At 39.2% G+C, this 26,097-nt stretch overlaps 1 protein-coding gene across 1 annotated transcript; it reads left to right on the forward strand.

Moving 5' to 3' along the window:
• Positions 1-22: 22 nt before the first annotated feature.
• On the forward strand, positions 23-25,095 carry UFD1 (ubiquitin recognition factor in ER associated degradation 1). Its single transcript, XM_089672492.1, has 12 exons — positions 23-179; positions 571-703; positions 4,176-4,208; positions 4,344-4,465; positions 6,926-7,056; positions 8,329-8,401; positions 13,870-13,938; positions 16,865-16,930; positions 20,426-20,473; positions 22,685-22,773; positions 23,043-23,124; positions 24,506-25,095. Exons 1-12 carry the CDS (start codon positions 177-179, stop codon positions 24,578-24,580), a joined length of 924 nt encoding a protein of 307 aa, XP_089528618.1. The 5' UTR covers positions 23-176; the 3' UTR covers positions 24,581-25,095.
• Positions 25,096-26,097: the final 1,002 nt, after the last annotated feature.

Genomic DNA, 26,097 nt, shown 5'->3' on the forward strand with positions numbered 1-26,097 from the left:
ACTCTCACTTCCGGACAAGCCGCAAGTGCTGCCGGTAGTTGCAGTGTGGCTGTGCAAGGCTTTGTGTTCTGCAGCTGCGCCGTGCTGTGTGTACATTTGGCTTCAATAGAGACGCTTCCGGCTGAAGCGAGTGACTCAGTGCGATATTGTTGTGAAGTCCCTAAACCGGCAGCATCATGGTAAGATGTACCGGGGAAAGCACACTGCTGGGGGCCGACAGCAGGCCATAGGATTGCCCAGTCGTCTATGACCCTAGCAGAGGTTTCCTAGGAATGGAACTTTCATGAAGTAGATGTTGTTGGGGGTGATATCAAATAATGGGGTGATAGGGGTCCTGTGTATGAGGGAGACACCTGTGGGGCTGAGCCCTCTGCGGTGTGAGCTGTGCTCTCAGACAGTTCAGGTTTCAGGAGTGACCTGCCATGAAGCGTATTCAGCACTTCCTGCCCCAACTCAACCTGTCCTGCTGACCAAGCTGTCCCATAGATGCAATCCTTCAATGTGTGGTGTGATGTGCCCAGACCTCGTCCACAGGCGCACAGCTAACATTCTGCTTTCTTTCTCTTTCAGTTTTCTTTCAATATGTTTGACCACCCTATACCCAGGGTTTTCCAGAACCGCTTCTCCACTCAGTACCGCTGCTACTCCGTGTCCATGCTGGCTGGGCCAAATGACCGCTCAGATGTGGAGAAAGGGGGGAAGAGTAAGTTGAATTGGATGGACTTTTGTCTTTTTCAGCCAGACTAACTATGTAGCTATGCAAGTCATCAGCAGTGAGTAAAAGTTGGAAGCCCTCTAATCATTCATGCCCAGAGTGCCAATATCCAATCCTGTTTTTGAAAATATGAATTTGGCACTATTATTTTTTCAGTCTAGTGCTCACTGGTATTGGCAATACGGCATCTGTCTGAACTTTCCCCTATGGTGTTTTAGTGCACCAGCGTAGTCTTGTGAACTGCACCACCTCATTATTAAGTGGGCTACTGAGATTGTGCGTCCTGCCTCTTTTGGAGACAATATTTCATTGTCTCCAAGTGATGGGCCCTAATGTGGTCTGATTTGGATCCAAAGTATGTGTGAAAGCCCATAAGGACGCTGTCACCTGTATGTTCCAGCCATAAGCGGCCAGGGCATTCCCTGCCCTCAGCCACACATATACACATGGATTTAAAAAGGCAGTAGAGTGGCTGATATTGAAACCCCACATTCTGTACGTATGTATACTGTACGTGTGTGTGTATGTATATGTGTATAAATATATATATATATATATATATATATATAGACATATTGCTCCAGAGGCACTATGATTTATTAAACACTTTCTGCCTATAGCTGGTAGACAGCTACAGCGCTGGCCTTCAGTTCTGGGAGGACATCCTCCCGCGCACCCCCCCCAGGGCACACTATGTGAATGTTTTGTGCTTTGAACACAGATCAAGGTAATGGGGCAATCACAGCGGCCCTTTACCATGTGATCAGCTGTGTCCAATCACAGCTGTCGCAATGTAAACAGCCTTTGCTGGTTATTGGCTTTTATCAGCTCTGCTTTCCTCACACAGAGACAGTGTGTGAGAAAAAGAGAGCCAATCTGTCAGGAAACATTGAGTACAACATTTGCACTGATAATCAGGGTGCTGATCAATAGTGACCTGATTATCAGTGCAGCCTCATTAGTGCCCGTCAGTGCAGCCTCATTAGTGTACATCAGTGAAGAAGAAAAATCACTTATTTGCAAAAGTTCATAACAGAAACTAATAACACATTTTTATTTTCAGAATTTTCAATCTTTTTTTGTTTTATTTAGCAAAAAAGAAAACCCCAGTGATTCTTAAAGTGGCAGTAAATGCCTTTTTTTTAACTTTTACCTAGGGGTAAGCTTATAATAAAGCTTACCTGTAGGTAAAATGAATATCTACTAAACGTGCATAGTTTAGGAGATATTCTCTTTTTTTTTTTAGAGCTGGCGCATGCACTCTGAAGGAACAGCATACCCGTGCCGTACTCCTTCAGACTACTCTGCCGTGGTGTGGGACTCCCGCACACATGCGTGGGAGTGACATCATTACGGCCCGACCTGTCAGGCAGCTGCAGCTCGTGAACCAGGAAGGAATATTGAGTGAAGTTGGAAGCCTCTGCAGCAGTGACAGTGCACCGCTGGAGGGCTTAATTTTAAGGTAAGTCCTACATAATGTGCTAGTATGCAATGCATACTAGCATATTATGACATTACCTTGCAGGGGACTTTTTTTTATTATTTTCCTGCAGTTTACTACCGCTTTAAATACCACCAAAAAAAGCTCTATTTGTGTGAAAAAATGATAGAAATTTAATTTGAGTATAGTATTGCATGAAGTAAGTAATTGTCATTTCATTGTCAGGAAACAGTGAGCACAGCATTTCCACTGATAATCAGGGCACAAATGATCAATTCTGCCTCATCAGTGCCCATCAATGCAGCCTCATTAGTGCACGTCAGTGAAGAAGAAAAATTACCTATTTGCCAAAGTTTTTAACAGAAACTAATAACACATTTTTTTCAGAATTTCCTGTCTTTTTTTGTTTGGCAAAAAAAGATCCCCAGTGGTGACTAAATACCACCAAAAGAAAGCTCTATTTGTGTGAAAAAAAATGTTAAAAATGTATAGTGAGTACAGTATTGCATGACTAAGTAATTGTCATTCAAAATGTGACAGCACTGAAAGCTGAAAATTGCCCTGGGCATGAAGGGGGTTAAAGTGTTCAGTATTAAAGTGGTTAAAGAAGATCTGCTTTTCTGCCTCCTCTTCCCCCCTCTTCACTTTTGGATCCTTTTTTTTGGGGGGGGGGGGGAGATGGCGGGTACATGATTTTGACAGGTACCTGCTCCCAATTCCGGTCGGATCCCCTAGGGTGGCGAAGAACCGGCCTGGGTGAGGACAGCGCTGGATCATTTAACAGGCAAATGTCCTTTTATTAAAAGTAAACCGCTACAGCTTTTGTAGCTGAAAACATTTATTTTATTTCCTTTTTTTTCGGAGGGGAGACTGAAGAATCTCTTTAAGGTGCTCACAGATGACAGTAAAATTAATTTTGCAGGGTTTATGAACAAACCAATAAAAGCCATGCATAAATAATATTTCATAAAATTGATTTTATCCCTTTATGCAATCCCTGACTTTAGTGGGGCACTGCTATATTCCATATACAGGTGTTCCTCGGTTTAAGAATTTAATGCGTTCTCCAGGACGCTTCGTATTGCGAAAAATTCATAAACCGAAATGCAGTTTCCCATAGGAATGCATTGAAAACCAATTAATCTGTTCCGAAGGTCAGAAAAAACTTTAAAAAAAAAGTTGCTGTCACTATAGCTCAGTGCTGGTTTTTAAATGTAATTACTGGATTTTTTTTTTTCTTCACTGTAGCTCAGAGAATCAGCTGTCACTTTCCCCCCAGCTAAAAAGAAAAAGTTTCCTTTCCGTTTATTTCCCCCAAGTTAAAAGAAGCAATGTTTACTTTTAGTAATTGCATTTAAAAATCGGCACCAACATACACTTCGTATTACGAAAAAAATTTGTAAGCCGAGGCATTATTTTTCAATGGATTTTCATTCGTAAACTGAAAATTATGTTAACTGAGGTGTTCGTAAAGCGAGGTACACCTGTATGTCATATCACATTGTATCAGTTCATGTATCACAGCATTCATTGTATATGGGGTCCCCACATCCACATGTATATACAGTATGTATGTAAGGTGCACTCAGATGACAGACTAAAATTAATTTTACAAATTTTATTAACAAAGCAGTAAAAACCATGCATAAATAACATTGATTTTATCCCTCTGTGATATCCTTGACTTCATAAGAGTCACCCCTATATTCCATATATATTCAATCTCATTAGGGATCCCATACAACATACGGTGTTGGTATGCAAAGAGGTCTTGTTTTTAATTTACTTTTTTTGTTTAACATTTTTCAGTTAACAATAGTGTAGGTATTATTCTTTTGGTTTGTACAGACTTAGTGGTTATTAAAAGGAGCAGGTTTCACTTATGTTTCTTAAGAGTTTTTTTTTTTTTTGCCTGTTTTCAGCATTAATTAAATAAGTACATTTTGTGTCAAATTGCATGCTTCACAGGTAGAAGAATTTCAGATTTATGATTTTAAGTGTAACTTTTGTCTTTTTCAGTTATAATGCCTCCATCTGCATTGGATCAGCTAAGTAAGTATACATGTGTTATTTTGTGTTAATATTCAAAACCGCTTTTTCTTCTGGAGTTTGTAAAAGAACCATTTTTTTATGTTACTAATGAATAGTAATCGGAAACTGCTCATATGTGATCTGATTTGTCTACAGGCAGATTAAACATCACATACCCAATGCTTTTCAAGTTAACAAATAAGAATTCAGACAGAATGACACATTGTGGTGTTCTTGAGTTTGTAGCAGATGAAGGGATTTGCTACCTCCCGCACTGGGTAAGTAGAGATTACAAATTTATTTGAAGTATCTTTATAAAGACACATTTTACAGCAACCAGTTTCAGGACGAATTACATACTTATATAGCTATAGGCATGTAAAGTTTGGTATATAGTTAAGCCACCCAGTGTGGATTCCTTGCATCTGCTTAGAGGTGTCCAAATTTTGGACCCAATTGAGCCAAGATGCTGAATACTAATGAGTGCTCAGCGAAGCATTTGTTTTGATCTGCATCTATCTTCCGGTAATGCTAACTGCAGTGTTTAGGTTATAGGAGATTCTACAGACATATTGGCATTTTTTTCTCTTTGAAGGGCCATTTTACCTACTGAGGAGTACTTGACAGCTGCATACAATTCAGCTTGGAGCAGTATGGGGGCTATATGCACAAGGGTTACATATTTTGTACTAAATAAGGCTGAATTAATCTTAGGCGCAAAATAGTCAGTGCCAACCTCTTCTGTTGTAAATGGAAGCAAAGTTTATATTGCTCCTTTAAATTTCTACTGGCTCCTAAATTCAACCTTCTAAATTTAACACCCTACCTAGCTAAAATTACATTTCAAATCTCTAATAACTGTCCCTGTATAAAAGTTAAAAAACATAGTCACACTAGTCCATAGAGTCCAGCATTGTTTTCCTTGCAGTTCTCGTTTACTGATCTGCTTCTGCAATGGTATATTGAAACAAGATTAAATGAGACACGCCAGGGTCCTCTTCCGGGACCTGTGACGTGCCTGTGCATGCTCAGCATCCCCTGCACATCCACAGACAAGCCGCAGGTCTCTGCGAGGTCCCATAAATTGCAGAGATGCGTGGCATATCTGTGCATGCATGGGATCTGCTGAAATACTGCAACACTTAGATATCCCAGGAGGCATTGGGTGGTTGGATATATGTCATCTTTGCCTAGGCAAGGCATAGGAGGCAGAAGGGAAGAAATGCTTTTCGTGGAAGGTGCACTTTATTCTTCAGCCATGATACTTTATAAAACTGCCTTATTTTTCTGTTTTTATTACAACAAGAAGAATTAAAATAATTATAGTGGATACAGTAAATTCTTGATAATAATGATGGACAGCTTGTATACGTCCTGGTCCTTTTGACATTATGTGAATTTTGAAGCCATCATTTGTGCTTTTAGTTGCTTGCTAGAAGACAGTGAGGTCGGGTTTGTGTTCTGCTTATGAGTGCAAGCCAGTAAAACAGAATATTTTCCCCATTTGGAGACTAGGAGCAGGCATGATTCAGGAGCTGTGGCATATTAGAAACAGACTGAGATCCATGTAAGCGCTAAAACTGTTTACTTCACATGTAAGGTACAGCTTGATCATGAAGAATTTAGTATAATTACTTAATTTGAGCCTCTCACTTTAACAAAAGTACGACTAACCTTAGCATAAATATTCAGTTTTTGTGTGTTTTCCGTGTGCCACTTTTGATACATGATGCTTCTTAGTTTCAGTAGGAAACGCATTCATGTTAATGTACAAAAAATGTAATTAAAAACTATCTTTTTTGCATTCACTATTGCATGATTAATGTGAGCTGAATGAAGCTAATAGGGTACATACCAGAAAATAAATATATGACACATCAACTTCACAGAAAATACATAATGGTAAATAGAAAATGTACAGTGTCAAGGACTGATAAATAGATGGTTTACACACGTCCATTTTAGTTTTGAGCAGCCTTTTTGATGATCTTCCCACTTCTGCCAGCTAGTAAGATCACTCTGCTACTTTCTGGTTTAGCATGACTGCTTCCTAGGTGACCTCCCTGCTTACTGAATAGAGGTGATCATGCTGATTCACTATCCAATGACGAGCCTAAAACCAGAGAGATGGAATAGTAAACTGAATTGCTTAACCAGGAAGATGAATTGTTTGATCAGAACCCTGTCTGGCTGGGCAATGTAGAAATTAGTGTAAATCACAAGACTGACTGTGCAGAATTACAAATCCTTTTTCAAGCAGTAACCGTATCTGCGTTTCAACTGTGTAATTTAGTTGTATGCGTAGTGTTTCACTGTTATGGTGTGTGTGTATACACTTAAGGGTAATCTGCCAAGCAAGAAATATGGAAGCTAACATTACTGACCTGCTCCTGAAAATGATTTGTTGGGGTGATAGTATTACAACTATTTGTTGCCCGATCTTATTGAGATTTTCAGGCAGCAGTTGAAGCAGCTATAGCATAGCATTATGGCATTTTGATATAGTTACAGTCTTTATGCAATGACATCTGTCATTTTATCTGATCAACATCTGATCACAGTTGGTTAAATATTAAGCAGCATTAGGATTAATGTCATTCACCACATCTAGCTGGTTGTTAATAACTGTGTATTGACATGTCTTCGTACAAAGCACACCGTGCTGTTTGGCATTTTGTTCACATAAAAAACCCAATGATTAAAGTAAATGCAACTGTATTTATTTGCTTACCTTTCAGATGATGCAGAATTTACTATTAGAAGAGGGAGGTCTGGTACAAGTGGAAAGTGTCAATCTTCAGGTGGCCACATACTCTAAATTCCAGCCACAAAGTCCTGATTTCCTCGATATCACAAACCCCAAAGCTGTGTATCCTTTTACTATAACCACATGGGTTGCAAGATTGTCATAATAATGCATTGCATGTGAGCTACCTACTACTAAAAAGCATTTTTGTAAAAACAGATCAATTCAGATATATTATATGCATGATTTTATGTAAGGTTTTGTACAACAAATGTTTCTCAGCTGCTTCTGGCTCCTACCCTCCCAGCAATGCCTCCTGCTGTAGAGTATTGTTGTAGCTGAATGATCATGATATAGAGCATCCTTTCTCAACACAGAGGAACCCTTGAAATAACTTTCTGGTCTCAGGGAATCCCTGCTAAAAATTAATATATCTACAGCTCCTGATACATTAATGTGATGGTCAGTGGGAAGAATGCTCCTTAAACTTGTGGTCTTTGAAAAAGTTACTCTCTTACAGATCGCAAAAAAGATCACTGGTGTCAGTGGGAACTTATCTAAGAGGCAGAAATCACTAATAGTTCAAGGAACCCCTAGCAATCTTTGAAGGAACGCTAATTGAGAAACCCTGGTATAGCGCATCATATCTGAATGCTAATGCAGCTCTAGTACTGCCTGAACCTTTTTTATATGCTGCTTGGATTTGCTGACATGAAAGTCCTTTGTTCAAAATTCCAAGAATATATGTGCAAAAGTTCAAATCCATGCACATACAGTGGATATAAAAAGTCTACACACCCCTGTTAAAATGTTTGGTTTCTGTGATGTAAAAAAAATGAGACAAAGATAAATCATTTCAGAACTTTTTCCACTTTTAATGTGACCTATAAACTGTACAACTCAATTGAAAAACAAACTGAAATCTTTTTTGGGGGGGAGTAAACAAAAAAATTAAAATAATGTGGTGCAAACCCTCTTATAACTGAGTTGTACAGTTTATAGGTTACATTAAAGGTGGAAAAAGTTCTGAAATTATTTCTCTCATTTTTTTACATCACAGAAACCTGGCATTTTAACAGGGGTGTGTAGACTTTTTATATCCACTGTATATGCTTGGAATTTTGTAATTTTTGCACAAAGGACTTTCATGTTTATTTAGAAGGACTGATTTATTGCATTAATATTTCATTGCTATTGTTTCCACTTTTTCCCAAAATAGTATATCCCTAGTGATTTGAATGCTTCAGTGATACTTAGTTTTATTAATAATCTATGATCATTTTTGAGTGCTGCAGATACTTATTTTTATTTACTTTTTTCAAGTTTGTGATTATAGGTAAGGGCAAAGTTTTTGATTATATAGTTCTCTGTGATGTACCTTGACTTCATGTTAAGATTGGAGAATGCTCTGAGAAATTTTGCCTGTCTTACGACTGGAGATGTAATCGCTATAAATTACAATGAGAAGGTAGTAATCCACTGACATCTGTGGAATGTATACACACAATCTTGCATGAATGGAATGGATGAATAGAAATTCCTTTATCCTATATCTTAGCAAAGAACAATGTGCAGTAAGCAATCGGGATCTGCCAATATAGTTACTGAGCTAAGACTAGATAGTATTTGTTACTGTCCTGTCTGTGCTGCTTTACCGAGTAAAGGCTACCATACATGGCCCAATCGATTGATTCCAACATCCACGCTAACAGCATTGCTGGAGAAATCTCCACTGCTGGATATTGTATTCAGGCACCTGTGTCTGTCTGTCTGTTCAGCCAATAATTTTCCTACCAGATCAGTTAATTATAAAAAAGACTTTTTACAGTTTGAGCCATCTGTGGGGGCTTTTACTCTAAAAAGAGGGTTTTTATGAGCATTGCTTGGTAAATAAAAAAAGATTTTATATGTAGCTGGGAAGCTGTATTTTTCAATTTTATGACTGAATTTACCACAGATACTTTAGAAAGGATCCGTTTGCCCTAATCTGTTATGATGAAAATTGTGGTATATAGACATGTTTCAGTGTCTGTATATCATTGAGCATAGCAGTTCACAGTGGAAGGCCTGATTTGTCAAACAAAATAGATGGTATTTGGGCCTAAAATGCAGACATGTTTTATTTGCAGTGGGAGAGTGAACTGTTACTTGACTTGTTTTCAGGGCAGCTCCTTGATTTTGCTTTGCTTTAGATTTCATAATTTAGCTTCACAATCTAGACATCACCCATATGGAGGAAAAATATATCTGAAATATATTTTAAAAATATATTGCCATATATTTGAAATGCTACAATTTTGGCCATATTCAATATATTTAAATAAATTATTTATATATATATATATATATATATATATATATATATATATATAAAAAAAATCTAGATTTGTATTTTTAAAGACATACAGTATATTTGAAATGCATTTTTAAAAATATTTTTCATATATTTTGTAATAACGCATTTCAACATGTAATATATATTTATTTTTTTCTGCTCCACTAAAAAAGTTAAACTGACTTATTTGCTAGCCTTTTACCCTTTGTGATTTCAATCAAGCATTTGTTGACACCGCTGATGTTTTTTTCCTCAGTAACTTCAGCCAAGACTCCTTGCTATGATGCTGCTTAAGCTGGCCTCTAGCAGCTGTCTGGATTGGCAGCTATTCAGCACTGGCTGTGGAGACTGTACCTGGACCTCACTGGACTAGACATGTGGTCTACCTTGAGATGTGTTCTTTAGGCATCGGGCTCTGCAATTGGTGCTTTCCAGCATGTACTATGTTAGTTAGCTGCAGAGAGCTTTCCGGGTCCAGAGCTGTGACACCACCCCAGGTGTGACCCTGTCTCTGAAGACTCGGTGAGTAAAGCTGGGTACACACTACGAGAAAATCATAAGAAAAATTCCGTATGAGGAACGAGCATTCGATTTTCGAATAGTTTGTACACCACTTTCGACATTCAATTCAGACCTTCCAAAATTTCAGAAGAAACAAACTCCAAACTTTTTCTCGTACGTGAACAGAACGAACGATTTATGTGTAATGTGTACTGTTTTCGTAGAAGAAGAAACAAACAGCAATCATCTACGCTATAACATTTCTACGTCAATCCAATAAACGCCTTTTGTCATTCAAGGATTTACATACAATTAGCACCATTGCAACATTGAGAAAAATGGTGAAACAAGATCAGTTGGGCTGAAGCACTGGGAGCTACCTCACTGCAGTGGGGGTTAGCTCCTTCATCTGCCAAGGCCTTCCCACTACAACCACTGTTTAAGTCATTCTTCTGTGAGAACTGGAAACACTCAGAAGGGTTCTGGGCCCCTCCCGACAGTGTATCACAGTTCTTTGCTTTTGAGAGGGAGCTCATAAGTCTGTGATCTCTTCCCACCGTAGATGCATCGGGATCAGGCTAGAGGTGCTTTCACCATTTAGGATTTTGCTGACAGACTGGTTAACTCCCTCCCCATATCCTAGTTTGAGTTGACTGGAGTGGCTCTCTGTCTAGTTTTTGAAGTGACCCTAATCTGATGAGCCTTGTCAGAATGGATATACTTCTTTAAGGGGGATTCCCTCCATCTTTACAGAATGCCCTCAGGTGACTGGGCAATTGGAATGAGAGCCTGAAACTTTGTGCCTACGTCATGGTGGCTTGTTACGAGCATAAAAACGTATGCCTTTCATAGCGACGATAGCCATACAAACACACAGGGCACTATTGCTATGTGCTTCGGGTGCCAGTGATATGTCGAAGGAACATCTGACTTGGTTGCTCATGGAGGAATGTTGTTTCATTGAACCTACTCTAGATTTAGTCATTAGCAATCAGAATACATAAAAAGGGGGGAGGTGCAGCGCTAACTAAATAAATACACATTTATATAAACCAATGTAAAGGTGCTGTTAAAGTGCAAAAAGGTGACTATAAATAATGAGTATAGTCCATAACGTGGTCAAAACCCAAGAGAGTCTTCAAAGAACTCCAATGCCTGGATTCGTGGATGAGGTGATAAAGGTATAAAGATTGCGCACTCACCAGATACGCAATCCAAATGCGCATTCAAAACAGATAATCCTAGGGTCCTCATACGGATCTGGTCAGATCTGGTCACAAAAGCCCCTCGCCACTTGATAGTGTTGCCACACATAGAAGAAAAAAGGCCGCTCTGCAGACGTAAAAGGCTCCCACCTCCTCTACTGCCGTGTCCAGCAACCTCCCTGATCTCCTTCAGACCGCAGGGAACGTCTTATCTTTATTCCAGATCACTTCCTGTCTGTTCCCGACATCACTTCCTGTCTGTTAGGAACAGACAGGAAGTGATGTCAGGAACAGACAGGAAGTGATCTGGAATAAAGATAAGACGTTCCCTGCGGTCTGAAGGAGATCAGGGAGGTTGCTGGACACGGCAGTAGAGGAGGTGGGAGCCTTTTACGTCTGCAGAGCGGCCTTTTTTCTTCTATGTGTGGCAACACTATCAAGTGGCGAGGGGCTTTTGTGACCAGATCTGACCAGATCCGTATGAGGACCCTAGGATTATCTGTTTTGAATGCGCATTTGGATTGCGTATCTGGTGAGTGCGCAATCTTTATACCTTTTATCACCTCATCCACGAATCCAGGCATTGGAGTTCTTTGAAGACTCTCTTGGGTTTTGACCACGTTATGGACTATACTCATTATTTATAGTCACCTTTTTGCACTTTAACAGCACCTTTACATTGGTTTATATAAATGTGTATTTATTTAGTTAGCGCTGCACCTCCCCCCTTTTTATGTATTCTGATTATTTTGAAGGTTTATACGGTACCTTTTTTGGTGTTCAGCTGCTATTGTCTCATTTTCATTTATTCATTTATTGATTTTATAATCTATTTTAAGCGCTCACTTGCCCTGAGATTTACAGTCATTAGCAATGCCACCAATAGCTGGGACATGATCCTGCATCAAAGCAAGGAGGTCAGTGGAAGGGTCAGAAGAACCCCAACTTACTCCATCTTCTGCAGTTGTACGTAGACATTTAGATCCTGCTTCTCACTCATATCAGAGGGCTAGCAGCTAGAAGTCTTCCAGCTGGACAGTAGCCTCTTGTTTAGCTGTCCCTGATCAGTCTTTTGATGGGGCTGTTCCTAAGGGTGTTTTTTGCCCAGTACTATTCCTGGCAGTCTGGGACCTCAGGTTCCTCCACTGATAAGAACTTAGCTTCAAGAGTGGTGCTCCCCCTTCCCCCACTCTTCAAAGGGGGGTGGGGTCTATCTTTAGACACCTTCTCCCTGTTAAGTCCAAATCTTTCTGCTGGGCCTCGCTTGGGAATGGCCCCTCTTTAGTCTAACACTGGTTATTTTGGTTCACCATAGGCCAATGTGATTTGGCTCTCACTAAGGAGGTCTCCTTCTGGTAGAACTTTGCTCTCTTTCTTATCTATCAAGTAAATCACTTCTTTCTCAATCTCCATTTAGGGCTTGTGGGGTGTCTTGGGATTGCCGTGCTACCATGGTATTCTTTTCTCTTTTGGCTCTCTCACCTTTATCCTCTGCTTCAGTGTCGGGGTGTCTGGCCTCAAGGAAAGACATCCAGATGATGCCTTTGGGTCAAGAAGTCCCAGGCACTACTTTGGAATTTTTGACTGGAGACAGGATGGTACTTTCCTGTTTTCCTGCAAATGCTTCTCTGTCTGGTGTGTCTCCACACCCAGGGCTTTCATTTAGTTCACTTAACTGGACTGTTCCTGCCTTATATGAAGAACCTTCTGTAAGTCATTGTACTGACCAGACCATTGGACATCTCCTAAGTTCTATCTTCACCTCTGGAAAGGTTTTGGAATTCTCCCATGGGCAGTGCTGAGGGTATCCTGATGACCACACTGATCCTCATTGTGACAAGTCTTTGCCTACTGGACCTCATTATTTGGTGACATCAAGATGTGAGGGTTCAGCACGTGTGTGTCCTTTTGCTGTCAATCGCTGGATGGCCCTGACCTCCCCTAGACTGTCTGCAGATGTAAAATTAAAGATCCTTCTGCAATTACCTTTTGTAGGGGATGATGCTATTCCGGAGTTCTCTGTATAACCTAATCATCAGGAATTGGGTACTGCGTCTGGAGCGGTTTCATAGTCCTCTTAGGAGTAGAGTGTTTTGCCACCTGTTATTTTGGTGTATTTCTGATTGGGTGTCTCATTCCAGCTGAGCACTGCTAAAGATTCCAACAACCCAAAGGTCAATAGTTTGAGATGGAATTTCTCACTATAATCCAAACAGTGATAATGACCTTGAAACTGACAAATATATTCTTTCTCACATAAATATTGGCTCATTTTTACATAGATATTATTTAACAAGAACCTGACCTGGCTTAAAAAAAAGTGTTTGGTAAAATGCTAAAGTGCAGGCACACTGTGGCATCTGGAAGACCTTATGCCCATTCCTGTTTCCTGGTGTCTATGACATTTCTCCAGGTGATGAAGCACCCTCTATCCTAGTACTACTTTCTGCTTAATCTTGATTTGGAGAGAAGCCAAAGGCATGTGTGCAGCCAGGGCTGAGTATCTGAGGGCTGAAACTGGGTTAAAAGACTAACCCAGTTTCTTTCTGGCATCTTTGGAAGTCTATACTTAAGCACTTTTCACCATACAAACATTTTTGCCATTTTAGGTCAGGTTATAATCTGTAAAGTAATCTAATAATAAAAAAAAATACCCATACACATTTTCATTATATTATTATATTGCTGAAATGCAGCAGTAGAAATTGATTAAGATATGAAGTTGTCTTTTCAGTAGTGTCGTGGTACCTATGTAAAATTCAGGGAAAATTTGATTTTTTTTTTTTTTTCCACATTTTTAGGGTGGACCTTTTTGTAATTTTAGACAAAATGTACGCATTGTATCCTATTTCTGTGTCTGTTTCTAACAAAAAAAAAAAATGGTTCTGCTTTCAGATTTATGAACTTCGGGTCATGGAAACAAAACCAGACAAAGCAGTATCCATTATTGAGTGTGACATGAATGTAAGTTTAAGATTTAGTAAAAATAATCTTTACAGATAACATTGTTATATGCCCTAAAATAGACCTGGGAACACTTAGTACATGAAGAATATCAACTGCAGGGCTTTAACCACTAGCCTACAGGGCACTGTCACCCCCTTCCTGCCCAGGCCAATTTCCAGCTTTCAGCGCTGTTGCACTTTGAATGACAATTGCGCGGTCATGCAACACTGTACCCATATGAAATTTTTATCATTTTTTTGTGACAGAGCTTTATTTTGGTGGTATTTAATCACCTCTGTTTTTTTTTTTTTTTTTTTTCTTGTCAGAATGGATAAAAAAACCACTGAAAATTTTGAAAAAAAAAAGTTTTTTCTTAGTTTTTGTTATAATATTTTGTAAATAAGTGATTTTTCTCCTTCACTGATGTGCGCTAATGAGGCGGCACTGTTAGGCTGCACTGATGGACACTGATAGGTGGCACTGATGGGCATTGACAGGCGGCACTGATAGGCGGCACTGATAGGCGGCACCGACGGGCACTGATAGGCGGCACTGATAGGCGGCACTGACTGGCATTGATAGGTGACACTGAAAGGCAGCTCAGATGGGCACTGATATGTGGCACTGGCAGGTGGCATGAATGAGCACTGAGAGCTGGCACTGATGGACACTGACAGGTGGCGCTGCTGGGGCTACACAGATCATCGGGGCACACTGATCATCTGTGCTCTGATGATCAGTGTACATGTCCCCTCCGAGGAATGCCGATTACCGGCTCTCCTCTCGAGCTGTCAGCGTGACAGCTCGTGAGGAGAGAAATGCCGATAACCGGCATTTCCCTATTTACATGCGATCAGCTGTGATTGGACACAGCCGATCACATGACTGAGCCGACATCTTCGTCTCTTTCCGTGGATCGGTGATCCACTGTGTCCGAGGGACACAGCACACCGCCGATCGCCGTGCTGCGCACTCCAGGAGCCACGCATGAGCGGTTAGAATGGGAGGACGTCATATGACGTCCTCCTAGAACAAGAGAACCACCTTGCATCCGTCATATTACTATATGGTGGGCAGGAGGCGGTTAAGCTAGACAGGCCGCTAAATACACCATTGAAATATACATGAACTGTTAAACTTTGTTCAAATTCAGATACTTTTGCTGGTTGCATGTAATAATACATTCAGAAGATAATACGCTTCGCACATAAATCTTCAATAACCTGCAAGTACCAAGAAGGGGGCTACAGACTCTTAACTAGGTGGTAGAGGACCCCAGTGATCCTCCAACATATGTTCCCACAAACTTCTAATGAATGCTGACACTGTTTGGAGTCAGAAGGCACTTTATTGCATGTTTACTAGGAATGTCCAAAACATAGGGACTTCTGGGACATGTTAGAATGAACAATTAAAACTCCTACAAATGTGTTTCTTAAACGAAATCCTGCAGCCTACTTATTACATGTAACCCTGTTATCTATCAATACAAAAACTCTGCTGAAACACCTCCTTATAGTGGTTCTAAAGCCTTAAGCGTTTTTTTACCTTAATGCATTGTATGCATTAAGGTAAAATAAAAACCTTCTGTTGCGATCTGAGGATCCCCCCCAGCTCCTTTAAACTTGCAGGAGCCTGATCTCGATCCAGCGAGGTGCACAACAGCAGCAGCTCTCCTGGCTTTGTCCCTTTTCACTGGGCAGATTGATTTATTGGATCCCACTCCTGTCAATCAAATCTTATGACGAGAGAGCAAGCCTGCACATGTGCCATCATAGGAAGCAGCTTTCTATGGTGGTACATAAAGAAGAAGAGCCGAGAGCGCCAGCGGGAAACCTGAGAAGAGATGGATGGGGGTTGCTCTATGCAAAACCATTGCACAGAGCAGGCAAGTATAACGTTTGTTATTTAAATTTAAAAAGAAAATTGGAAGCTTTAATATCACTTTATTGCAGCAAAAGCCTGCGCATCAGCACCGCAAAAACAAACATTGCCCCCTACAAAATCACACTGGTTTGCCAGAATTGAAGAAATCCAGGAAATTGATTAGTTAGTCTCTCTTTTGTACTGATGCTTCTAATGCACATTGTCAGAATCTCAGTGTACGGTGAAATCAGAGTAAGTAATTTCAGTGCAGGAAAGAAGCCTGTACAACTGTGCAAGACTAAAAGGAAGGGCGGAATTCAGCTTTAAAAAAATCTTTGCATGTTGTATCTCAACTGTATTCATTGTATGGCCAGTTCACATCACAAAAGCGCACTCCAGATCCATTTTGGATGTATTTCTGCATGCACATTTTTACGTGTTTTATGTGCATTTGTGATGCATTTCAGATGCTTTTCTTCTTTTTCCCAATTTTTTTTTCTCACTGTACTGGGGTTCAGTGTGTTTTATGATGTGTTCCGGTGCATTTTTGATGTGTTTCCAGATGCATTTCAGATGCTTTTTTCCTGTTTTTTGTTTTTTTTTTTTCCTTCACTGTTCAGTGTGTTTTTGATGCGTTCCAGTGCATTTTTTATGCATTTTACCACATTCCAGTTTTACAATCCAATGCAGGAAAAATGCAGCATGTTCTTTTTTTTTTTTTTTTCTGGAATGCCCTGGAACTGGCGGCATTGGTGTGAACTATGCCATTGGAAACCATATAACCTACTTTCCATACATTTTTGATGCAGAAAAAAATGCTCTGGACTGTATGTGGTTTGACCTGGTCCTTATTGTATCTCTTATGTGTGCTGTTTTTCTGCTAAACTATTTGGAGCTATTTTGTTAGAATGATCTCTCCTACATTGCTGTGGCATGGATTTTATATTCTATGGTCAGTGATGCAGTTAAGTGGTGTTACATGAATAGAAAACTAAATTCACATGTTGATGCAATGAGTGATCTTGATTTTTTTTTTTTTAATGTAAATACATTTACAACCAATATATTTTTATTTCAGGTGGATTTTGATGCTCCGCTGGGTTACAAGGAGCCAGAAAGGCAAACACAACAGGAAGAGCCAACTGTACGGTTAAAATTTTCCAGTAAATTGAGATTGCCCTAGATACAGAATACATGTTAAATCAAAAGAAGCTAAAGATGTAACTGTGAATGCCTTGTATCTTTGCAATCGTTTGTTTATAAAACCCCCATATTCTTGATTAATTGGATAAAGAAAAACCTAGCAACCAATTTCAGCCTCTCAACCCCAGCAGTTTTGGTTCAGAGGCAAAGTTTTGTCATAGAATGAGCAACATACAGTTGTGTTCAAAATAATAACAGTCAGACATCACTAACCTGATCAATCACTGTTTTTGATAGAAATGATATTTCTACATGGCAAGTAATTTACTAGCAGGTGTAGTAGAGTAATAGAAATCCAACAGACCCAACAGTCATGACATGCATGCTGCTGATTCTGTGTAATTGAATCACTAATTGAAAGGGGCATGTTCAAAATAATAGCTGTGTGGAGTTCTATTAGTGAGGTCATTCATTTTTTGAAAAAAAGGTGGCAATTATTGCCCCTATTTCAGGAAGGAAGGCAGCAAATGTTGTACATGCTGGTTACAGTGCATTTCTCTCTGAAATTCTGAGGAAAATGGGTCTTTCCAGACATTGTTCAGAAGAACAGCGTACCTTGATTAAAAAGTTGATCGGAGAGGGGAAAACATATAAAGAAGTGCAGAAAACGATAGGCTGCTCAGCTAAAATGATCACAAATGCTTTAAAATGGCAACCAAAACCTGAAAGACGTGTAAGAAAGCGAAAAACTACCATTCGAATGGATAGAAGAATAGCCAAAATGGCAAGGACTCAGCCAACAATCTGCTCCAGGAAGATCAAAGAAGGTCTAAAGTTACCTGTGAGTACTGTTACAATTAGAAGACGCCTATGTGAAGCCAAGCTATCTGCAAGAAGCCCCCGCAAAGTCCCACTGTTGAAAAAAAGACGTGCTGAAGAGGTTACAATTTGCCAAAGAGCACATTGACTGGCCTAAAGAGAAATGGCGCAACATTTTGTGGACTGATGAAAGTAAGATTGTTCTTTTTGGGTCTAGTGGCCGGAGACAGTTTGTCAGACGACCGCCAAACACTGAATTCAAGCCACAGTACACTGTGAAGACAGTGAAGCATGGCTGCGCAAGCATCACGAAATGGGGATGTTTCTCATACTACGGTGTTGGGCCTATTTATCGCATACCAGGGATCATGGATCAGTTTGAATACATCAGAATACTTGAAGAGGTCATGCTGCCTTATGCTGAAGAGGAAATGCCCTTGAAATGGGTGTTCCAACAAGACAACGACCCCAAACACACCAGTAAACGTGCAACATCTTGGTTCCAGACCAACAAGATTGACGTTATGGAGTGGCCAGCCCAATCCCCGGATCTTAATCCAATAGAAAACTTGTGGGGTGACATCAAAAATGCAGTTTCTGAGGCAAAACCAAGAAATAGAGAAGAACTGTGGAATGTAGTCCAATCATCCTGGGCTGGAATACCTGTTCACAGGTGCCAGAAGTTGGTTGACTCCATGCAACACAGATGTACAGCAGTTCTCAGAAACAGTGCTTGTACAACTAAATATTCATTAAGTGATTCAAAGGAAAGCAAAATCTTCAAACATTTTTCAGTTTATATAGTGAATGTTTCGGTTTGTAAAGAAGAATACAAACACTGCTATTTTTTGAACAGTCTAATATTCAGTCTAATATTCACTTTTCTTCAATTTTTTTTAGAGGATGTTAAATCTAAATTATGATTCGGCACTTATATTGATGGCAAGCTTGCAAAATATTTGGTTTTTATGATTAGTCATAATTAATATTAATATGTGTAAGTGGTCTTTGACAAATGGTAGTATTTACTATTCTTCAATTATAGCTGAGACCAAAAGATATACAAGTTAAGCTGAAATAGTATATACCAGTTGAAGGTTGAGTATGCTATATTTAGGCATAAAAGTATTTGGTAGTTATGTCAAGGTTATTAGAAGGGACTTACTAGTACAGTGCGTATTTTAATGGTATCTGTGTATATTTAGTATACGTTTCTAACATTGATACATTTACGCCATTAGCTTATAATATTGGTACATCAGCATACATATGTTCCTGTCCATCAAACATCATATGTATAGCATCTTTTCCTTATATGAAATGGCTTTGCTAAGCAGTAATACTTTCCATAGAAGGTATTAAGATCACTAACTATGACGTACATTTGCCTCTTAAAAGTCCATGAGACGACAGACATGGGACACTCACTCACACACTCACTCACACACTCTCTCTCACACACACACGTTATATGACTCTTGCATACACACGTCTGAGAAGCTGCAACAGGTGCATACTGAGATCACTTCCAGCTACAATTTAGTCACATCCGGCTTCTCCTCCTTCACAAAGTCATTGAGAAGGACAGCATGGAGTATCGCACATGGCAAGGACAGAACAGCCATGACAGATAATGGTGACTTTTTCTTTGAACTTTCGCTTGTCATTTTTACAATAGTTTTATCTACATGGAACTGTTCATTATACGCTTTACATTGTTTATTTGACACCATTGTGTGATAGAATAAAATCACACTTCATTTTTTATTTCAATGGCTCTTTCATTCATAATCGCCTCAAGACACTAGAAGCAGTATTATATGTGTCTAAAAATCCAACAGAGGAACAACACAAATTTGATATATTTTTCTTCATGTTTTGATTTGGAATAGAATGTGTAGTGTTCCCAATGCATTTGTGTGTATGGAAATAAAAGCTATTAGAAGGATTTTGAGCTTTATTCACTTTTTTCAACACACTGCTAATATTTTGATCACAACTGTACCTCCTGACCTTTTACAGAGTCAGTTGGATTAGTTTCATAGATCAAAATATAGAGGTGTCTGCACATACCCGCCACAACTCCTACATCCTTCTGCCACACCTAAATCTACCCCCTGCACATTCCTGTTGGCCAATTCACTTTCCCATCATAGTAATGAACCAATAAAAATGTGTGGTAGCTGGGCTTAGAGACAAGCGTTTAAAATTGTGTCAGACGTGACAGGAACTGTGTTCCTTATAAAGTGGACAGTGTTTTTACTATGGCCTAGGCAAATGACCTTACTATTTGTTATTCCATTCTAATATGTCACTTTTCTGATTTTTATTCTTCATAGTGCTATCAACAATAACAGCAACATAACTAAGAGATTAAAACAAACTGAATCCATACAGTACTTTAGCAAAATTCAAACAGATTGCATAAGTAGCATTTCCAACGTCTGTTTCAGCTACCCTCTCTTATAAACTGATCATGTTAGTTAGACGTGACCTGTTATTCAAATTATGTGTAACATTTACAAACTTGAAGATCATTCCGATTAATAGGAGTAGACTTGAAATTTATGAAATACAAAGTGGAAATGAATATATAATTTTACATGTTGACCATAGATACAATTTAATGTGTAAATCTGTGAAGCTGTGTTTTATATGGTCTTTCATTTTCTCCTAGGACATTGAGCCTGATCACAGCGAGTATGTAGCAGATGTAGGGTTCAGGGTGAGTCTTCTGTGGTTGTCATTAAAGTGATGAATTGGGAACATAGCTTAAAAGGTTTTTCCTTTTCAACCTGTATGTAGAAAATCCTTCTAAGCATGGGCTGAAGCAGAATGGTAGGGGCACTCCTGCTAGGATGTCAGACTGTCAGCCTTCTTCTGTACTGTATGCCATTAGAGCATATAGAGCAGTTCTGACTTTATGGAATAAATCAGGTTTGGCTTTGGAATTCCATTGGTTGTGTTAAGTGGAAAAAGGCTAAGTGGTTCTTTGCAATTTGGTTAATTCTACATTCTCTGCTATCTACTATACTGAATGTTTAACATAATATACACTGATGTGTATGGTTGGCATTCAGGCTACATATTAAAGGCCATGCAAGTTTGTTATATGGCAGGAAACCAAGACTGTCACAGAATTAATTGTGGTCTCAGAGAATAGTTTTTGTGGTAAGCCTTATGGCTTAGGAGACACCGATAGACCCAAAGATTGATCACACCGAAAATAAGATTTTTTTTAGGCACACAACTGCATGAAAAACTTTTTCACTTTTAGATGGTGTGTTTCTTGTAAGTATAAACAGAACTTCACAACTGGCTTAAAGTAGAATTAACTGAGATGTGTTTGCTATTTATTTGTTATTAGAAGAATGCTTTATAATATGTCGAAGTTCATACATTGTTTTTTTATTGTAAACTGAAATACTCTGAAATAATGTCCAGCAGGTTTTCTACATAACTCGAATAAGTAGAGTTGTAGACTGGAAACATTATGTGCATATAAATTATGCTTGAAGAAGTGTGATAGCTTTTACTACCATGATCCTCTAACAGCCGAACTTCTTCCTGCTTTCTTGCAACATTAGGGAGGTTTAGAGCAGCGTTTTTCAACCACTGTGCCGCGGCACACTAGTGTGCCGTGAGATATTGTCTGGTGTGCCGTGGGAAAAACTGCAATTTCATCCGTAACATAGACCTTTTAATCCGTCCCGCGGAGCGTGATACTGTCAGGATGATCTGTCCCCCTCGACGTATCTGCGCATGTGCCGGAGATCGCCGATCGGCTGCTAATGCCTGAAACTGGCACATGCGCAGATACGTCGAGGGGGACAGATCCCCATAGGAGACAGATTTTCATGCTACACCGGAACGGCGCGGGAAGACGGCGAGAGGAACGCGCGGAGCAAAGGTAAGTGAATTGACACAGGGGGGGCTTGGGGACTTAATATGGGGGATGAATTAATATGGGGGATGAATTACTATGGGGGATGAATTACTATGGGGGATGAATTACTATGGGGGATGAATTACTATATGGGGGATGAATTACTATGGGGGATGAATTACTATATGGGGGATGAATTACTATATGGGGGATGAATTACTATGGGGGATGAATTACTATATGGGGGATGAATTACTATGGGGGATGAATTACTATGGGGGATGAATTACTATATGGGGGATGAATTACTATATGGGGGATGAATTACTATATGGGGGATGAATTACTATGGGGGGGATTAATTACTATGGGGGGGATGAATTACTATGGGGGATGAATTACTATGGGGGATGAATTACTATAGGGGGGATGAATTACTATGGGGGATGAATTACTATATGGGGGATGAATTACTATGGGGGATGAATTACTATATGGGGGATGAATTACTATATGGGGGATGAATTACTATGGGGGATGAATTACTATGGGGGATGAATTACTATGGGGGGATGAATTACTATGGGGGATGAATTACTATATGGGGGATGAATTACTATATGGGGGATGAATTACTATGGGGGATGAATTACTATATGGGGGATTAATTACTATGCTTACTATGGGGGAATATTACTATACTTACTATGGATGACACATACACATCATTCATCTACTCTTGGTCCGGCCCCCGGGTCCAATTATAAAATTCTTTATTATTTCATAATAAAGTAATTATAAAATAATTTCTTTGTGTTTGATTCCTATTCAAGAGAATTACTTTATATATAGTCAATATAGGCACAGAGGTAAATTTTTTTAACATTTTCTAATGGTGGTGTGCCTCGTGATTTTTTTCATGAAAAAAGTGTGCCTTTGCACAAAAAAGGTTGAAAAACACTGGTTTAGAGTGTCTGTGTGCCATAGGAAAGCCATGTTGAGCCTGTGCTTTACTGCTCACTTACTGTGTTCATTTTTATCCACATATAGGCATTTTCTGGTTCTGGAAATAGATTAGATGGAAAGAAGAAAGGGATTGATCCTAGTCCTTCACCACTGAAGCCAGGAGACATAAGGAGGCAAGTATATGGCACAGACTGACAATAGGAAAATATATATAGTGCATTAATACATTTTATTTATATATATATATATATATATATATATATTATATTATATATTTTTTTTTTTTTTTTTTTTTTTTTCCCCTATAGTCCATATAGATAATATGAATAATTAAGTCTTGATTGTGTGTCAGGTATGAGCTAACAGTCTTGTCAAAGGTTCTTGAGCACCCCTTTCTGATTTAGTTTTACTTTGTTATTCATTGTCTTCTATCCTGTTACAGAGGAATTCCAAACTATGAATTCAAGATTGGAACAATTACTTTCATCAGGAACTCACGGCCACAGATAAAAAAAGTAGAAGAAGTAAGTGTGTTTCCTATAGTGTTGTTTTTTTTGTTTTTTTTTTTATTATTGTGTTATTATTCCACTTGGCTTTGTTCAAACACCAGCTCAATTAAGCTCATAATGTAACAATATGAGGATGATAACATTGCCTGTCTTCATAGTAGAATTCATAAGGTGTCGCCTATATTTCATAAAGATTTTTTTTTTTTTTAAACCTTCGTAACAAAAGGTACAGATGAAGTGAGGAATTGTATTGCCAATAAAGGATTCATGCCTCTAGGAGAGTTCTTTATGAACCTTATGAAAATGCTGCAACACCCAGGGCAGGGGAACTGGGTGCCGGAGGAATAGGGTAAAGGAAGACCACCTATCATCCTAAGCGGCCTATAGAGGGAAGGGAAGGGGAGCTTGCCCGGAGTGTGGAGAGGATAAACAAGGGAATATCCTGCACAGTTTAGTCCATTGTACAACCCTGGGAAGGGCTGCTCTAGGAGTCATATCGATAACAGAGTAAGATCCAGACCTCATAAGGTGTATTATTTCTTTCTCTGAACAAAAAAAAAATAGAGATTCCTCCATCCACACAAGTGAGGTGAATGGCGCAATCCTCCCTGTTGAGACATTGTATTCGGACAACGGTACTCTCCAATCAGAATACACTGATCAACAGCTGCAGCCAGCTTATCAAGAAAAATTTCCATCAAGCCTATTTCACAAAAGTTGCTCCAATGATCAGGCATGGATTGAAATTTGACTGGTTCTTGCTGAACTGGCCAAACTTCTACCCATTTATGTCCAGCTTAAGTCTCTGGAGTTGTCTGCCTTCTTATCAACAGTCTGTCCTTTTTTTTTTTTTTTTCTTTTTTTTTTTTGCACCTTGGTAAATTGTTCAATGTATACTATAAACTGGCCTACTTGGATGATGGGGTCTGGTAGTCCCCTAGCCTCTAAGTCATACCCAATAAGATGCTGAGCACATTACTGCATCAAGTAATACCAGTCAGGACTTAAAAAGGCTTCCCTTATCCCACATTTACCCATTGTCTGGAATTGTCTATAGTTTTCCATTAGCTTACCTCAACGAGTAGGAGAACAAATAGTTCTGGCCAACCAGGAAAAGATATATAATGTCATTTTATCTATTGTAAAAAAATGAATTTGCATTTTGAAATTTGATTGCCAGTCTGAGTTCTCCCAGCTGCTATGTTGTGATTGCTAGAGATTCGTGACATGAGGAGGGTGTGAGCAATAAAGAGTTTACAACAGCCTCAATACACAGGGGTTAGATATAGGATATTAGGATAGGCATGACATGGTTTATTTTAATACCGTATTTATGAACAGTGTTTTCTCTACACTGTGCCAGGCTTGTAACTCGTTTTTTTTTGTCTTGATGTAGGATGATACTATTAATCGTTTCATTGCATTTTCTGGAGAAGGACAGTCCCTGAGGAAGAAAGGCAGGAAGCCCTAAGAGACTTCACATGTGGAAAATTAAGTGATCATGCAGCACATTTGGTTTTCTGCTGTCAGTTAGGCATTAAAAATATCTTGGTGATCTACGGAAAGGAGAGTATATTGTCTTAATCTTTAAAGACCTCAGGATGGTGAAGAGCCTCTGACAATCGATACACCAAGGATCAACTATCCATTCACTTGGAAATAGCTCTTGCATTATTTAGTGGTTCCAATATAGGCTGCATAGAAAAAATCCAGTAAACCGTAAAACATTACCAAACTATATCGGGACAAGAGAACTAAAATTACATAGTTATTTATAGCTCAGAAATATTTCATTTGGAAATGTCCACAAATGGCTTTCTAAATGTTTCTACACTCTTCTGATTACTAGACTGAGCCTAGTGCATTCTTGCAGATTGCTTTTGATAAAAGTGCAATTTTCAGCCTTTTTTTTTTTTCTTGTTGGTAAACAGCCAGTTGGCTTTACTTAAAAAAACAAAAACTTAATAAAAGTTTTCTTTGCAGTTGCTTGCTGGTTAGATTTTTCCCTTTTTGTTGTGTGCCTTTCCAAAGCGGGCACTAGGAATGGATCCGTGTTTGTCCAGCAATGCAGCTACCTTGGATTACCCAAACTTGGCTTCATATTTGTCTCCAGAAGAGCATCTTTGATGGGCTAAATACACAGATTGATTAGACAGTGAAAGTAGAAGCGGTAGACTGATAAGCACAAGGGACGTTTATTACTATCAGTGTGATATGTCCCTTGTGCTACTATCTCCTGATTTAGTAGAAATCTTCCTCTTCCGATTCCAGCCCCCCTTCACTACTGCCATAATTTTCTGGTGCAAAGATGGTTCATAGAGCTGCGGGAGCTGTGATACACTTATTGAAAGTGCCAACTATGCCTGCCCTTTCACCCCACCTCCTCCATTCATTGAAGCTGTACTATTCCTTCCATCCATCCTGTTTCATTATTAGAAGTTATAGTACAGCTTCTGTTAATGGGGGAGATGGCAGAAAGGGTTAGCATAGACGGGCACTCTTTATGAATGCCTCTTAGCTCAATTAACCCTTACCGCCATAATCTTGCAATGCAGTGAGGGTTAATAGAACTGAGGGAGCTATGATAGGCACTCATCAGGAGTGGGGGGATCAGAGGAGGTATGTTTCTACTAAACCAGAAGACAGCAGCACAAGGGACATATCACACTGATAGTAAGTAACGTCTTTTGTGCTGATTTTGTTTTTTTTTTTTTAAAGAAACTTAGGCTTTAAGAATATAATAATACATGCAGACACTGCATTTGAATTGTGCCTTCTATATCTGTCTGGTTTAGCTTTAAAGGCAAATGGAGTAGACTGACATATAACAATCCACATTTTGTTTGTGACGTGGTCATATGACATCAGCATGGCACATAACTTTCCCCTAACACCTAATTCCAGCAGTTGAAGTTAACCCCCTAACCGCCGATACTAACCTAACCACCAAATGAATCCCTAATGCTAAATAATCCTTTCTTCTATATA

The sequence above is a fragment of the Staurois parvus genome, unplaced genomic scaffold, assembly GCF_062004578.1.
Source record: "Staurois parvus isolate SC_StPar_1 unplaced genomic scaffold, SC_StPar_1.0 ptg000129l, whole genome shotgun sequence".
NCBI classification, from domain to species: domain Eukaryota; kingdom Metazoa; phylum Chordata; class Amphibia; order Anura; family Ranidae; genus Staurois; species Staurois parvus.